Here is a 15,112-nt window from a genome sequence, read left to right on the forward strand (position 1 = left end):
ATACGATAGTTTTGTGTCCACGGACAAAGCTTGCACACAAAAAACGTTATCACAAGTGTTCGAGTTTGGATTGTGATATAACAACAAAATATTAACACAAACCATTAAGTAAGTTTGAATAACTTAACTAAAATCACATGAAAAAGTATAAGATTATCATAAATTATAAAAACTCATATATAAATTAAGTAAGTACAATATATTAATATCCAAACTATCATCTATTTTTAACAAAAAAAAAAAAAAAAACTATCATCTATGATATTACTTGATTGCAAAACCTCCTTAAACAGAAAGGGCTTTGTAAAAGTAAAGTGGGCTTTTATTTTAAATATCATATACAAGCCCACTACAAACCGCGAGAGAACATCTAGAAGGTGTTTTAAAAAGCCGTTTAGGGTTCTTCTAATTTCTAAAACTTGTCAAAAATTCCGAAACATTTTCAAAATAATTACAGAAAACAGTTTATAATTCTGATAATTTTTCAATTTCAGATAAAATTCAACTGTCTTCTTCACTACGATTCTTCACGTCGAATGAGATTTTGAAATTACAAGGAAGAGAGAGTGACTAGAGTAGACCTAGAGGAATGAGCATCTTCTTCAATTAGCGGGAATTCTCAAAAAAATTTTGAAATCAATGGCGTCCGCTGACGACCTCCGTCTCCTCTCACTCATCGACTCCTCCTCCTCCGCCGGCGACAATGTCTTCTCCTCTTTCTCTGATTACCTTAAACCTTTCTCTACTCTATCATCATCAACAACTTCCCGGAATAAAAAACAAGACCGAGCAACCACCGTTCGAGCCCTAGCCAAGCAATTCCTTCCTTTCCTCAACAAATCGATGTCGCTGCTACCGAAACGCCTCTCCGTCGCCAAATCTAATGACGGAGCTCGCGAATTCGCCTTGGGCTTGTTCCGCGTTTATGAGCTTTGCGTCGATTGCTTAGAATTGGTCTCCGCGCAGTTAGCTTGTAAGCCTCATACCGTTCAGTCTCAGAGGCTGCGGATGATTTATTGTCTCGATGTTTGGGGTTTGTATGAGAATGTTTATGCTGAAGGGTTTAAGGTTCTGGAGAAGTTAAGAGGCGGCTCTGATTGCAAATCCCGGTTGTTACCTGAGGTTCAGGATGGTGAGGCGCAGCTGGCTTTGGTCGTTGTTGATGCGGTGAATGCCATTGTTAAGGCTGTGGCAATGGGTCAGCACTTAGAAGATAAGCGGTGTAGGAAAGTCCTTGTTTTGATCGAGGAGGTCAGACCCTGGTTTAGGTCAGTTTGGGATTATTTAACTTTCTCTTCTTTGATTATTATATCAATGCTGCTTCCATTTTGCACCAGTAAGTTGAATTTTTCTTAGCACAGCCTGAAATTTTGTTACTGTGTAGGGTCTTAGATGCTAAGGCGAGTGAAAAGTTGCACAGAGGGATCGTGGCAAATATGGGTAAATGTGCTGTTTCCTTGGTTAAAGAGGCTGAACATTTCGATGAGGATTTGGTGCTGTCTTTCTGCGACTTAACTGTGAAAGAACACTATAAATCTGCATTGTCAAAAGATCGGATTTATAAGGTTGCTTTTGTCCTTTGATGGCTTTCTTTCTTGCTGCTGCTTTCCTTTTACATGCTGTCAATCTAATAGATAGTTAAATCTGTATCCCTAATAGATAGTTAAATCTGTATCCCTGTTTCCAGTTTGCTCGCGAGGTGCTTTCTGTTCTGTTCGGATTGAAGTATAGAAAAATGTCAGTGATCATTGACATTTCAATGGCTTTGTTGCGCAGCTTAACTTGCCAATTTGAGGTTTGCGCGAATTCCTTGCATCTTAATTATTTATTGTCTTGTGTACATCGAGTAACTATTTCCACCACCAAATTTTCCATACATTCTGGTGTCACCTGCTCCTTTATCTGTTGCTAGGTTGGATGACTTTAGGTTTCTGCTAGCTTCTCCGTTGATGTTCTACCGTAAACTTGCAATGCCTTATAAACACTGCTTCTTTTTCAGGATGAAAGTAATGAGAATTTGATGGACTTTTTTGACCTAGTCGCTTATTGCGCGCACAAGTTTCGAGCAGCAGGAGACATGTACTGTGCAAAAGTTTCAAAGAAATTAAATGAGATGGCAGCTATTTTCATAGAGGTAGTTTTACTCTCCTAGGCATGTAAACTTGCCTTAACTTATTCATGATTTATTCTGGTGTATGAGGTGATTTACAAATTGACTGCTTGGCAGGCAATTCCCCAACTTAATCTGGTTCTTAGACTGTATTCGACTGGGCTGTCCATCACGGTTTGCGATTCCAAGCTCGGAGAAAGTAAGGATAAAGATGCAACAGATGATTGGAAGATCCAAGCTTTGTTTGATGATGATGCTAGATGGCAAAGCTTAGCTTCTTTACTTGGCATGGTTGATAGTTACTCAGGTGATGTGGGCAATCGGACTGGTTCATCATTGATTGGTGGGCGTAAGAACTACAACAATAAAAGACATGATTGCTGTATAGAGAGGAACGAGAAGACTTGTCGGCCAGAATACTTAGATGCCTTGAGATTCTTGTGCCAACCGCTTGCAGACTTGATATATTCAGTGAAAAGAAAAATTGTGTTGAAGACAGAAATGCCCTGCGCTTCTGCTCATCTAACTACTATTCACGATGCCTTTCTCCAATTTTGTGATGGCTGTCTCTTCCTTCAAAGGTAAGGTGATCATTATCTGTCCCTTATGCTATATTCTGTAGCTTTTAGTCAGAGTCGTGCTCATCATCAGAAGATTGTTTTTGCTTATCACATAGTTCTTTTAAATTGTAGGTTTTATGCAACTGTAAAAGCAAATTTTTGTCACCAGTTTTTTCAATATATATATGTTGTTATCATGGTAATATGCAAATCATTGGCAGGTGAGATGATGTCTAAATTTTCAGTGCACTTAGAAAGTGGAAACTATATCAATTCTTTTGTGAAATCATCTTTTGTGGGTTGAATGCATCCCTCACATCTCTTGTGCCCACTTCTTAGATGCACGTCTGACAAGGGAGATAGAGAAACTGACAATAACAAAGCTTTGTTAAACGTGGCTATGGGTGCTTTCATTGTCTCATTGAGAACCCAGCTTAAAGTGGAGGTTTGGTATTAATGTGCAGTGCATACAAATCAATGGAATTTTGTTTGTTCAATTTCCTGAACATGCGATCGATCATAAATCTAACTTAGTAATCGAACATCTTTCTTTTCAGATCAGTGCCCATGTAATTGAAGTTGTAATTGCCAGTCCATGGATCCGATCTCAAGAACTCAAGTATCTAATTGCGACGCTTTACAATATCGGTATCGTATTGTACAGAAATAAGGAGCTAAATAAGGTGGAGGACATGATTTTTAGCGTCTTATAAATTTTCTATGCAAACAAGACTGGAATAAAAAATCTGGTTTTGCTTTACTTGTGCGGACCTATGCATCTAAATGATACATTCTTTTACTTCTTCTTCTCATTGTACATTTTATAAAGTGTTCTACTTTGCAGGCATGTGAGGCGCTTGAGCTGAATTCCAAGGCATCATGGAGATGTGTTGAACTACATTGTCAGATGTTTGTAAATCAGTCTAGTTCATCTGATACTGACTTGTCAGAAGAGGCCATTATGGATTTTGTGGGCGAAGCATGTAAGAGGTGTGCATTCTACCTGGATATACTCCAGCAATGTAGCAGATGTAAGATTAGACAGAGTATTGTTCATATTCTAGAAAATTGGTTGTCAGCTGAACATCTGATTAGAAGGTTACAAGGCCCTGAGGCAATTGTTAAGCAGTGGGTTAAGGTAAATTTTTGATGAAGTACCTTTATACAAATTTTTGAATTACAAGTATCTGAGTCTGTGCTATCAACAGATAGAACGGGAATGTCACACGAATCTGGATGCGGCTGATTCTTGTACAACTTTGTACTCACTGTTATTATCTTCTCCAAAAAAGTCAAAGCGTGGTATCGGAAAAATCCTAGAGCAGGTTCGGATCCTAACAACCTTTCAGTTAATGTTTGAATAAAAGTTTGCGCATGTTCTAACTTGACGGGGCATGCTACTAGAAATTCCCTTGGATACTTAATTGGTGAATGTACTTTACCTATAAAATTGGTGATCCTGATTTGTTTTTAATTTTATTTTCTCTTTTCTATAAATGCTTGCAGGAGCTTATTGCCTATGAAAAAATGTTCTCATTAAGTTCAAATCTAGGTCAAGTAACGCGAATCACGATAGCAGATATCCTTTTGAAGGATGTTTATGTCACTGAGGATATGCATATAGAGAGAGCAAGAATCTTAATATGGAAAGCACGAATGACAAGGACATCTGGAACTGAACATCTAAATGAGTGCATTTGTTTACTGTCAGAAGCAATCTCTATATTGGTATGTGTCTTAGTACCTTCACAATTAATAGCTCGTATAATGGCTTGTATATTTAGTGAACAAATTTCATATGTATGAAAGCAGGATGAGGTACATCATGGGCCAAACAAAGAGGGTACTCCATCTTCTCACATGTTACCTATTGCGTATTGCTTGAGGGCTTTCTGTACCCAGGAAGCTGAGCCAAACTCGAAGGTGCAAATGCTTATTGCATAGCTTCTAATCATTGACAGTTTATCTTTCAGTTGGTGAATTGTGTTTCACTGTTTACTTTATCTTTCTTGAAACATTTTGCCTCGCCCCTTTTGCGCAGAAAGTTTTTCAAGATATTAGAACTTCACTAAATCTCTGGCTGAGGATTATTAGCCTAGATGATAGCGGGGACAGTCTACCAACAGAGAACATAATTCCGTTACTGTATAATATGATTGATTTAATGTCAGTGAAGGTAACATTTTTCCTATTATCTAGCTGCACTATGTTTTTTGAGTGGCATACTTTATAGTGCGTTCTTCATATCTATCTGGCCATTGATACTTTTTTTCCATCTCCAGGGATGTACAGAGCTCCATCATCATATATACCAGCTGATTTTCAGATTGTTTAAGTGGAAGAATGTCAAATTGGAGGTCTGCCTTGCAATGCTGTGGGAATGTAGAAGGCTTAGTCATGCCTTATGCCTTTCCCCCATAAGTGATACCTTTATCCGGACCTTATCAGAGAATTGTGGTGACAAATCTACATGCATTAATTTCTGGATAGATTGCTTGAAAGATTCAAAAGCAAAGTTAATTGGGTTCCAGCAGAACTTCCATGATTTACATAATAATTTCTTGCGTGCCTCCAATAAAGATGAAGGCCCCTTTCAATCAGACATCACAACTGATGATATTAAAGATGCAGCTTCAGAACTCATTTCAAGTGTAAGAAAGTTAACTCATGTGGAGTTTTGTCCTCTCAAAACAATATCTATGGGGATCATCCAAATTTTGCTAATGAATGTCATTGCAGGCTTCACTCTCTGGTACTTCATCTTTTGTAGCTGCATATCTCTATTATGATCTCTGTGAAAGGCTCATATCATTTGGAAAACTTTCTGAGGTAAGGTAGTTATACATATATTACATCTATTGCCCCCAAAGTTTGATTGTGAATTACTGCCAGTTTCATTGTTATAATCTCTTGAGTTGATGGTCAACCATTTTCTCTTACAGGCTCTTTCATATGCAAAAGAAGCCTATAGGATACGGACTCTTATATTTCACCAGAAATTTAAGTATTCAGCTGAGAAGCAGTTCGAAAAACACAACGACGCTGGAAAAATATCAAAGATACGGACTTTTGGCTTAAAAAACTTCCAAGTCTACGGATGGGTAGCAACTGATTTTTGGCCATGTGGAAATTTTCTCTGGGACGTCAATTGCTGCTACCTAAGTCCTTGGAGTGTACTCCAATGTTATTTGGAAAGCACCCTTCAGGTTCTGTTTCTGTTCAAACTTTCTAGTCTAGCTGGGTCCCATCAGTTCTCTGTTTCTCAATTTGGTGTCAAATGTGCAGGTTGGAATTCTTAATGATCTAATAGGGAATGGACTGGAGGCAGAAACCAGTCTATCATGGGGAAAAGCCATTTCATGCTCGCAAAGTCTATTCCCTTTTGCAGTTGCATTTTCTTCTGCCTTAGGTATGAAACTACTCCTTTATTCAATGGGTATAGTCTTTTCTTTTAGGTTTCCTTAATCATTTTGTTAATAAGCTGCTTGATTTGTTTTCTTTCTTCTTTAATTTCTCAAGGAAATCTTTACCACAAAAAGCAGTGTCTGGGTCTGGCAGAAAAGGAACTCCAAAATGCAAAGGAGATATTAATTGCTAATCAGCGAGATTTTTCGTGCCTCAAGTGCAAACTGAAGTTGGAAGTTCAATTGGATAAACAACTTGGAGACATATCTCGGAAAAAAGTTGATAGAGTTTCCCAGACAGATGGATTCTTGCATGCTGAAAGCTTGTTTAGTACTGCCCTGGGAAAAGTCTGTTGCTCAGCGTGGAAAAGCTGCATCAGATCACATGGGGAAGATATTGCTGAGGAAATAGTGATTGATAGAAATGGAGGGGAAGTTTTAGGACATAAATTAAGTAAAACAAAACTCAATATAAAGGAGCCAACAGGAAACAGAGCCTCCAGAAGGGGTCGAAGAGCTATCCCAACTTGTTTGTCAAAGGACAAGGATTTGATATCTGAGCCAACGTCAAGGTTGACTCGATCTATGCGTCAGTCACTTAAAGAGCAATGCCAAAACCTTTCCAATGTGCCTGAAGTTATGTCAAATAACTCTAATTTCTGTGATAGATCTGATGGTACTAGGGGTGATAGGGTGCTCATGGACACAAAAAATGCAGTCCTTGGCTTTTGCATTTGCTACAAAGAGAAATGTCAGCAGTGCCTGTCCGAAGAGGCAACAGAATCTGGGTCTCTCAACAATTTAGTAAGTTTGAAATGGGAACTCTGCCATAGGAAGCTTGCGTCCTCAATACTTGTTAGCCTTGGTATGCTCTAATTCCTTATGCATCTGCTCACTCAAATAGTCAAATGTGCATGCATGCATATGAAGTTAGCCTTTTGACATTTTCCTGTTGAAACAATCTAATAGCTTAATAGTTTAGATGACAACTAATAGTTTAGATGACAACTGAGATCCAGTAACCTTTTGATTCATCCATTGTCGATAAAAAAGTAATGGGTATGAAAACCCTTGAGTGAGTTTCGAGGCCAAATGATCATATTCTCCCTTTCCATGCTTTTGTTTTATGTTCTGACCATTCTCATGTAGTTCATGAAAATTGTGTTGGCTATTCATATGTTTATTCTCTTAAAACACACACACACATGGTATATACACGTCTCACATATGAATCTTTGCTAGAAGATGAGTATCTCTGCTTACAGTTTTAGTTTTCCAATTCAGGAAAATGTTTGGCAGACTCTGGTAGAGTTCATCTAGCTCATGAGGCTTTACTGCATAGTATCTCTGTTTTATTTAAAAGCAACTGGTCCAGCCACAACCAGCCTTCTGTCAGTCAGCTGCTGGAGTTTATTAGGAAAGAAGTTGCAAGAGATGAATTCGCTGTTGATCGTGCAGTAATACTATACAACTTGTGCTGGTTGAATTTGCGGAATTACCACTGCAGGGAGAGTAGGTATGTGAGACATATATCGGTTGTATACCACTTGGCCATGTAAAACATCATATGCTAAATTGATTAAGTATGCTCTTTAGAACTGTGTACTTATCATCCTTTTAACCTCTTAATTTTTACCTTTAATAGGTCTATTTGCTGTGATCTGTCTCATATTCCTTTCACAAAACTGGTGTCATGGTTAATGTTAGCATTTGTACTCAGCAGAGAGGTTCCAATATTATTTCAAAAGGTATAAGCTTGGGTTGTTCAACAGTAACCTGTCCTTGCCTATTTTGCTTCAATCTTAAAATCATTGTTGTTTGGTATAAAACTGTTTTTTGTCCCTGGTAGGTTTCAAGATTGCTTGCCTCTTTATATCTGCTTTCTTCATCGAGTGCTGAATTCTCATTCGAATATGATGGAAATGAGCTATCAGCAAGTCATTGGGTCTCATTTTTCCATCAAGCCTCGCTTGGTACCCATATCAGTTACCATTTCATTTCAAGTTTGAGTGGAAAACACAAATCACGGTGCCTCTCAGATAAAGAGGTAACTGAAGTAGGTTGGATAAGTTTTTTCAGCTTCTCAATTTGTGGATTGACGTCGGTGTTATTGATGATATTTTGACGTAGTTATTGATTGCTTTTTTCAAAGTAGGTGTTTCATCTTCTATCTGACAGCTTTTATTTTCAGTGCACAGAGGCTACTTGCTCGAGCTGCATGGTTCCTGAGGATTTGGACTTACCCAGGTATAAGATAATTTAACTTAAGCAACCAGACATGCTTTATAATTTTCTGTTGGCTGACTCTGTATCTCCTTACTCGCCATTGTAGGCTTGCTCCTGAGCGTACTGAAGATCTTGTACAATTTGCTAGAGAATTTTTCATCAATCTTCCAAGCTCTACAATCATCTGCATTAGTTTGCTTGGAGGTGCTTTAAACCAACTGTTACAGGAGCTAATGCACATTCGTTCACCTGTTTGTGCCTGGGTGCTCATATCACGCCTAAACCCAGAAAGCCAACCGGTTGCCACACTTCTACCTGTAGATTCGATTTTAGAAGGTAATATGAACTCCATATTTGTTGATCAATGGTGTTTATATTTTGTACTCACGATCTCATTGATTCACTAGACATGTCAGATGACAGTGCAAATCTTAGCTCTACGAAAGCGACTCAAGTCGAGAGTTTAAAAGGGCCCTGGCTTTGTCCATGGGGTGCCACCGTGGTTGATGAGGTAGCTCCAGCATTTAAATCAATATTGGAGGAAAGCTACGCATCATCTTCTACTCCTAGAGAAGACACAACAGAGAGTAGATGTCTGTGGTGGAAAAAGAGAAAGAAACTTGATCATCGCCTGGGAATATTTCTAAGGTATGATGGCTCTCTTTTTATAACACGTGCACATATCTGTCTATTTTACAATTAAAGGACTTTGTTTTGATCCATCTTCTTAACCGAAAACTGGGTAAGGGTCTGCATGTGTGTAAACAACATCAGATAACCATTTTTTTGTTCTAGGAATATAGAAGCTTCCTGGCTGGGTCCCTGGAGGTGTCTGCTTCTTGGAGAATGGTCGAACTACAAATTGCCTGACTCAGTGCAAAAAAAGCTGGTGAATAATCTCAAGTCCAAGTGCAAAATGGAAGTAAATGAGATGCTTTTGAAAGTTATTCTTGGTGGTGGTACGGAAAACTTAAAAGGAGAAGCATGTGTTGCTCAGCTTTCTTTAAGAAATGGTTGCTATGTAGGTAGAGGGGGATATCTTTACGAAGAAGATAACTGTAAAACTCCTACTGCTGCGTCTAATATATCTGAAAGTAGGCATGAATTGGCCTTAAAACTGATACATGACGCAGCAGCCAAACTAGGGCAACAAGACGAACAAGAAAACAGAGAACCTATCATTCTTGTGTTAGATCCGGAGGTTCAGGTTCGTCAATTATATCCTTATAATTTTCCTGCACATGAATTAGAAAGTTTGACTGGATGGTTTTATCCATCACGATTCTTAATGAAAAACATAGATCCTTTTCGTGAAGACTGCTGCTAATTCTTGCATGATATAAAATATTGGGTTCGATGAATATTAAATTTTAAGCTATTGGTTTTCAGGTTGATCTGATGTTTAAGCTGTTAATGCAAATTTAACTAACCTTCTGATTTTGCTTAGATGCTTCCTTGGGAGAATATTCCAATACTAAGGAAACAAGAGGTGTACCGCATGCCTTCTGTAGGTTGCATATCTGCTGTGCTAAAGAAGCGCAGTCTCCAAGGAGAGCCAGCAAGATCTCATCTTGATTCCTTCCCTCTTATTGATCCGCTAGATTCATTTTACTTGTTGAATCCTGGTGGTGATCTCCCCGAAACACAAGACATGTTTGAGAGTTGGTTCAGAGATCAAAACTTTGAGGTAACATACAAAATCATACTTATACCAAACCTTATTGTGATGTTTTGTTTTCAAACTTCCATGATTGTGTATACTTTCAGGGGAAAGCTGGATCAGAACCAAGTGCTACGGAGTTGACAGAAGCATTAGAAAATCATGATCTCTTTCTTTACTTTGGTCATGGAAGTGGTATGATTCTTCTAGCACTTTGAATTTATCAACCGTTTAATCGTAAATCGTTTTTTTGGTGCAATCTTCGTTTACTTGAGATTGATTTCTAAAAGATCCTCTACCTTTCATGATACGGCAGGAGCACAGTATATACCTAAGCGTGAAATAGAGAAGCTAGATAACTGTTCTGCAACTTTCTTAATGGGATGCAGTAGTGGTTCACTATGGCTAAAAGGCTGTTACATTCCAGAAGGCATACCACTCTCTTATCTACTAGGTGGATCTCCAGCCATTGTGGCGACTTTATGGGACGTAACAGACCGAGACATTGATCGGTTTGGGAAAGCGTTGTTGGAAGCATGGTTGCAGGAGAGGTCAGGTTCTTCATCAGAGGGTGGATGTAGCCAGTGTGAGTCATTAGCTAATGAACTCGCAGCCATGAATCTAAAAGGAAACAACACCACCAAGAGGTCAAGGAAACCGTCTTTGCGGAACAAGCCAGCTCCATCAAATGTTGATGATGGGTCAGGGAAGAAGATTGAGTGCAACCACAAGCAGAGACGTAAAATCGGTTCATTTATAGCCGCAGCTCGAGATGCGTGCACCTTGCAACACTTGATTGGGGCTGCACCGGTCTGTTATGGTGTACCAACAGGTATCACAAAGAAAAAAGGAATCGATGCTCTTCTTCCTTCTTCATCTTGTTAGTTGGAAAGAGCATTTCCTAATAAGTCCCTTCTTAACTTGGAATCCTCATTGTTTGGTCATATAATGATTTTTGAGGGATATATATATTTAGGACTGAAGGACTTTTAAATCATAGGATCATATGACAACACAAGAGAAGAGAAGAAAAGAGACTCTAGAGATATAGGTATTCATCCCTTCTTTTATATAACCAATTGTAAAGAGAAATATATCACATGGTGCACATCCTTCAGATTTTACGATCAATTTCTGCGTATTTCAGAGTTCAGACATTACTTGTTCATGTTATATCATCATTTTTGTTTTCTATTTTTGCATAAAGGAAAGAGGGCATTTCAAACTGTTAAAAGAGCTGATTCCACTGTAAAAAGGTATTCTCAAGTATATAAAATGATTCTATTTTAATTGAATTCAATTAAAATCTGTAACATATGAGCAAAATGAATTACAAAAGAGAAACAAACCATCAGAAAACATTTATGTAAAGCCAATTATAAAAAGAGAAACAAACAAATTCAAAAAGCTCTGATTGCTGGTTACTCTTAAAACATTTATGTAAAGCCAATAATTATTAAAAAAAGAAGATAAACGATAGTAAGATAAAGAAAGAAGAAAGACATACGCAGAAGTGGTAAGGGGCCAATGCTTCATGAGTTATATTTCAGATCGTCCATTTGCCCATATTAGGAATTCTTTCCATCTTTGTGTTGAAGAAGATATGTGCTTGAGGGTTATTATTGGTACCTGAAGAGATATATCACACAATTATTACACATCCTATCCATCCTTTAAACTGTTTCACTTAATTTGACACAGTTTCAATTGTAAAAGATGTACCATTTACACTAACATCTGGTGGTTTCAAATAAATTTTGAGAGTTTTGCGATTACTATATTATTATGCATCATGATCGTTCTTGTTTGATATTGCAGTCGTCCCATAAATTTACCCAAGAGTAAATCGTATTGGGTGGTTACTGCTTTCACTCTTTTTAAACCTTGGTATATATGGTGTGAATCTGGTTAATTGTTTTCATCATCAATGTATTCAGTAAAAACGCATATAAACCATATGCTGTTACCTTTTCCTTTTGTTTGTTTTTGTTACATTTTACTTTTTTTTGCTATCTTACTTTTGAGGTAATTCTTATGTAGTTTTTTAGTGTTTTGCTCGTTGTTTTAACTTTTTAAAGGTTTTCAAGGGTATAGCAGTTTGGTACAAGAGCATACTGCAGAAGAGGTCCTCGGTCATGTTCATGGGAAAACATAACAAAGGACAAGCAGAAGTAGGGAAACAAGAGAAAGATAAAATGGCATAAAGGTTCATCTCTTCTTATGTTTTGGGGAAAGCCACGAGAATGTACATGTGCTATAGAACTAACAGAGTATATATGAGAATGAGTTCTGTTTCTATATTTTTCTCTACACTTTTACGACAGTTTTTATATTCTGAGATGATATATCAGGACTTGCAAGTATTAAAGTCACCTATACCTCTGATCCAGTCTCTCCAGCCCAAATTTGACGCTGCAACTCCTTCGCCATTTGAAGATCCAGACTGCCATTAAAAACCAAAAAAAAAAAGACTAAGAATCTTAAAAAGATTATAGATGTAGAAACAAAGGGTGAAATAGTCTAAACAGATTGACTTTTTTAAGTCCTCAGAGATCAGAAGGTGTAAAGTAAGAGATATTTACTCATTATCATCACTGCTGTTGATTCCGGAGATAACATTCTGAGAAAGACAAAAAAAAAAAAAAAGGATCTAAATTAGTAAAAGCCATGTTCTATTATAACAAAAAGCAGAAGCAGGAGGAGTTCATACCTCAGTATCCCATTTTCGGCTTGTGCAACTGGCACGCTTGAAGACAAAGAAGTTACCAGTCATGAAGACAGAGTCGCCATTGATCTGAAAACCAAACCAAACCATTTGCAATCAGGAGACTTTGAAAATAGCAAAAATTCATCTTCTCTTTACAAGGACAGCTTAATACATAATTCTCAAATACCTGACTTAATCTCTCCCAAACCAAGCCTTGCTCCATCAGATAGCCTTGATCAGAAACCAAAGTAAAGAGTTTTTCATCATGCTGCAAAATGAGAGAGCAAAAGAAAATATCGAAATTAGAATTAACCTTCTAAGATATTATGTATAGACTGTTGAAATCACTTCCTGATTATCGATACAAAAGACTGGGAACAAAAAAAAAAAAACACTACAGCTTTACATATAAGTAAATAACCTTTATCATGGTAGAGAAGTGATCGTTGCGGTACAAGACACAAAGTTCATCTTCTTTAAGGTCATCTTCCAAGTTAAAGAGCCTGGAGGAAATGAAAGATCAATAATTATGAAGATATAACCAGTCTAGCCAATTACAGAAAATCTTCGTAAGCAAACAACAGAATCACGTACCCATCCCAAGTTAATTGACTGGCATTATCTTTCAAGAACTCTTTGATCACTTCACCTGAAAATTCAACCATGGTGAAGTTTTCTTGATCAACTTAGGAAATGTATGGAGTTATCTTTATCCACAATAGATATAAAAATGCATGTGTATGAGCTTACCCTCTTTTTGCGTGAGCCCATTTACATCTGAGGATTCAGACACAGCCTCCTCTGCTTCACCTGAGGATTCAGACACAGCCTCCTCTGCTTCATTTGAGTCTCTGTGAGTATCAAAACCAGATGCTTCCTTTCCAGATAATGTCAAGGCTCTTAACAAGGCTTCTTCTTCTTCAATATCTCCCTTTCGCAATCTACCATGCTCTGCAGACGCAGTAACCGACACAGGAAAATCAACAGAGCATTCCTCACTACTTTTACAGCTTGGAGCCTTAACAGTCTGTGTATCCAAGGCAGTAAGCTCAGTCATTAAAGCATCATAAGATCTGCCTCCAATTGCAGTAGCGATTTCCGAATCCTGGAGGTATAAGCAGAGGAAAAGCAATCATATATATCGAAAACTATTCCAATACTACAAATTGAAAAATAATAAAAACAATCATAATGATGTACCTCAGGATCAACTATCCATCCATGATACAAAGGAATACCAAGTGAACCGAATAAAGCAAGCTCAGGTGTAACCACAAAACCCTTAATGCTGCAAACAAGTAAAAAACATTATGATATTGGAGATTAAACAAAAGGTTGTAACATATCAACAAAAAAAAAAAGGAGGATTAACCTATCGAATTTAATATCGACATTTATTCCCTTTGCAAGGCGTTTGAGGAGCTCAACATCAATACACTCATAATCATTTCTCTGCCATGAGAAACAAAAATAGAAGATTAATACACTCATTCTGAGTCAAGATAAAGAGGAAAGAAGTGAAGAAGGTAAGTCAAGGATTATTACTTCACAGAATACGTCGGCCACATGATTCAGCAAATCATCTTCAGATACATCAACACAGCCAAAACCTAGATTTATTTCTTCTCTCAAGATAAGAACATTACCTGTAAAACAAAACAATTCACAAACAAGAACTTGTAAACAGAGAACCACAACGACGACGACGATGAACACAAAAACTCACAGATCTAATCCAAAGAAACGACAACTGAAACATCAATTTCACCCCTAATCAAAATCTACATTCTCCAATTCCGTTGCCTAATCAAAGATTCAAAAACCCTAGCGAGAGAAGAAGAACGTACAAATGGAAATGAGAGGACATGGTCCGTTCTTGTCTTGGAGTACGATACGCATCGATCGTCCTCGATACACAATCTCCTTCGTCTTGTAAAAGACTTGCTTCGGAGTTTCGTTCTTCTCCTTCAGTTGCGATTCTTGATTCGTCTCTTCCGCGGGAGGAGGGGGATCCGATTTCGGAGAAGCAGGAGGAGAATGATAGATCGCCATTGACGAAGACGGAGAAGGTTCACGACGACGACGATCACTCGAATTCGAGAAGTGCTTCTTTGAGATTTAAATCGTCTCGGAGAAATCGAAGAAGAAACAATTTTGTTCTCCAAAGAAGGAAGCAAGAAAGTGAGTATGGTACTAACTGACTTGGCTTATATATATAAAAGCATTGGGCGACGAGAAAAATAATAAAATTGATCTTTGAAGTAAACCAAACCGGAACTAAATCAAATCGTGATTAGTATGGTTTTATTAAACCGAAGTTGTTGTGACGGTTATTAAAATCTAACCCGTATCTCTCTTCTTTGGCTCCATCAAGATGAAGCGTATAAAATCAAATTTTCACTACTTGAACTACGGTAGACGAATATTTGAACTGATAGTGAATAA

At 37.7% G+C, this 15,112-nt stretch overlaps 2 protein-coding genes across 5 annotated transcripts; one reads left to right on the forward strand and one right to left on the reverse strand.

Moving 5' to 3' along the window:
• Window positions 432–11,101, forward strand: LOC104731195 (separase). Of its 4 annotated transcripts, XM_010450496.1 has the most exons (28): window positions 432–1,268; window positions 1,385–1,565; window positions 1,688–1,795; window positions 2,000–2,134; window positions 2,228–2,691; window positions 3,010–3,115; window positions 3,228–3,353; window positions 3,515–3,808; window positions 3,879–3,995; window positions 4,177–4,398; window positions 4,483–4,593; window positions 4,712–4,846; window positions 4,953–5,321; window positions 5,410–5,499; window positions 5,613–5,876; window positions 5,956–6,079; window positions 6,190–6,939; window positions 7,359–7,590; window positions 7,720–7,822; window positions 7,924–8,121; window positions 8,266–8,321; window positions 8,407–8,636; window positions 8,708–8,948; window positions 9,096–9,507; window positions 9,748–9,987; window positions 10,068–10,155; window positions 10,277–10,792; window positions 10,937–11,101. In XM_010450496.1, the coding sequence occupies exons 1-28, from the start codon at window positions 640–642 to the stop codon at window positions 10,951–10,953; spliced, it is 6,558 nt and encodes a 2,185-aa protein (XP_010448798.1). In that variant the 5' UTR covers window positions 432–639; the 3' UTR covers window positions 10,954–11,101. The 4 variants fall into 4 exon arrangements, with proteins under 4 accessions (XP_010448798.1, XP_010448795.1, XP_010448796.1 ...); XM_010450493.1 differs by having other exon boundaries at window positions 10,277–11,101; XM_010450494.1 differs by having other exon boundaries at window positions 8,717–8,948; window positions 10,277–11,101.
• LOC104731197 (ubiquitin carboxyl-terminal hydrolase MINDY-1-like) lies at window positions 11,230–14,842 on the reverse strand. The gene is made up of 12 exons (XM_010450499.2): window positions 14,515–14,842; window positions 14,213–14,313; window positions 14,040–14,119; window positions 13,868–13,955; window positions 13,418–13,772; window positions 13,262–13,316; window positions 13,089–13,170; window positions 12,855–12,935; window positions 12,671–12,754; window positions 12,543–12,580; window positions 12,340–12,403; window positions 11,230–11,589 (listed from the first exon to the last, which is right to left on the reverse strand). The coding sequence occupies exons 1-12, from the start codon at window positions 14,717–14,719 to the stop codon at window positions 11,500–11,502; spliced, it is 1,323 nt and encodes a 440-aa protein (XP_010448801.1). The 5' UTR covers window positions 14,720–14,842; the 3' UTR covers window positions 11,230–11,499.

The sequence above is a fragment of the Camelina sativa genome, chromosome 12 (assembly GCF_000633955.1).
Source record: "Camelina sativa cultivar DH55 chromosome 12, Cs, whole genome shotgun sequence".
NCBI classification, from domain to species: Eukaryota; Viridiplantae; Streptophyta; class Magnoliopsida; order Brassicales; family Brassicaceae; genus Camelina; species Camelina sativa.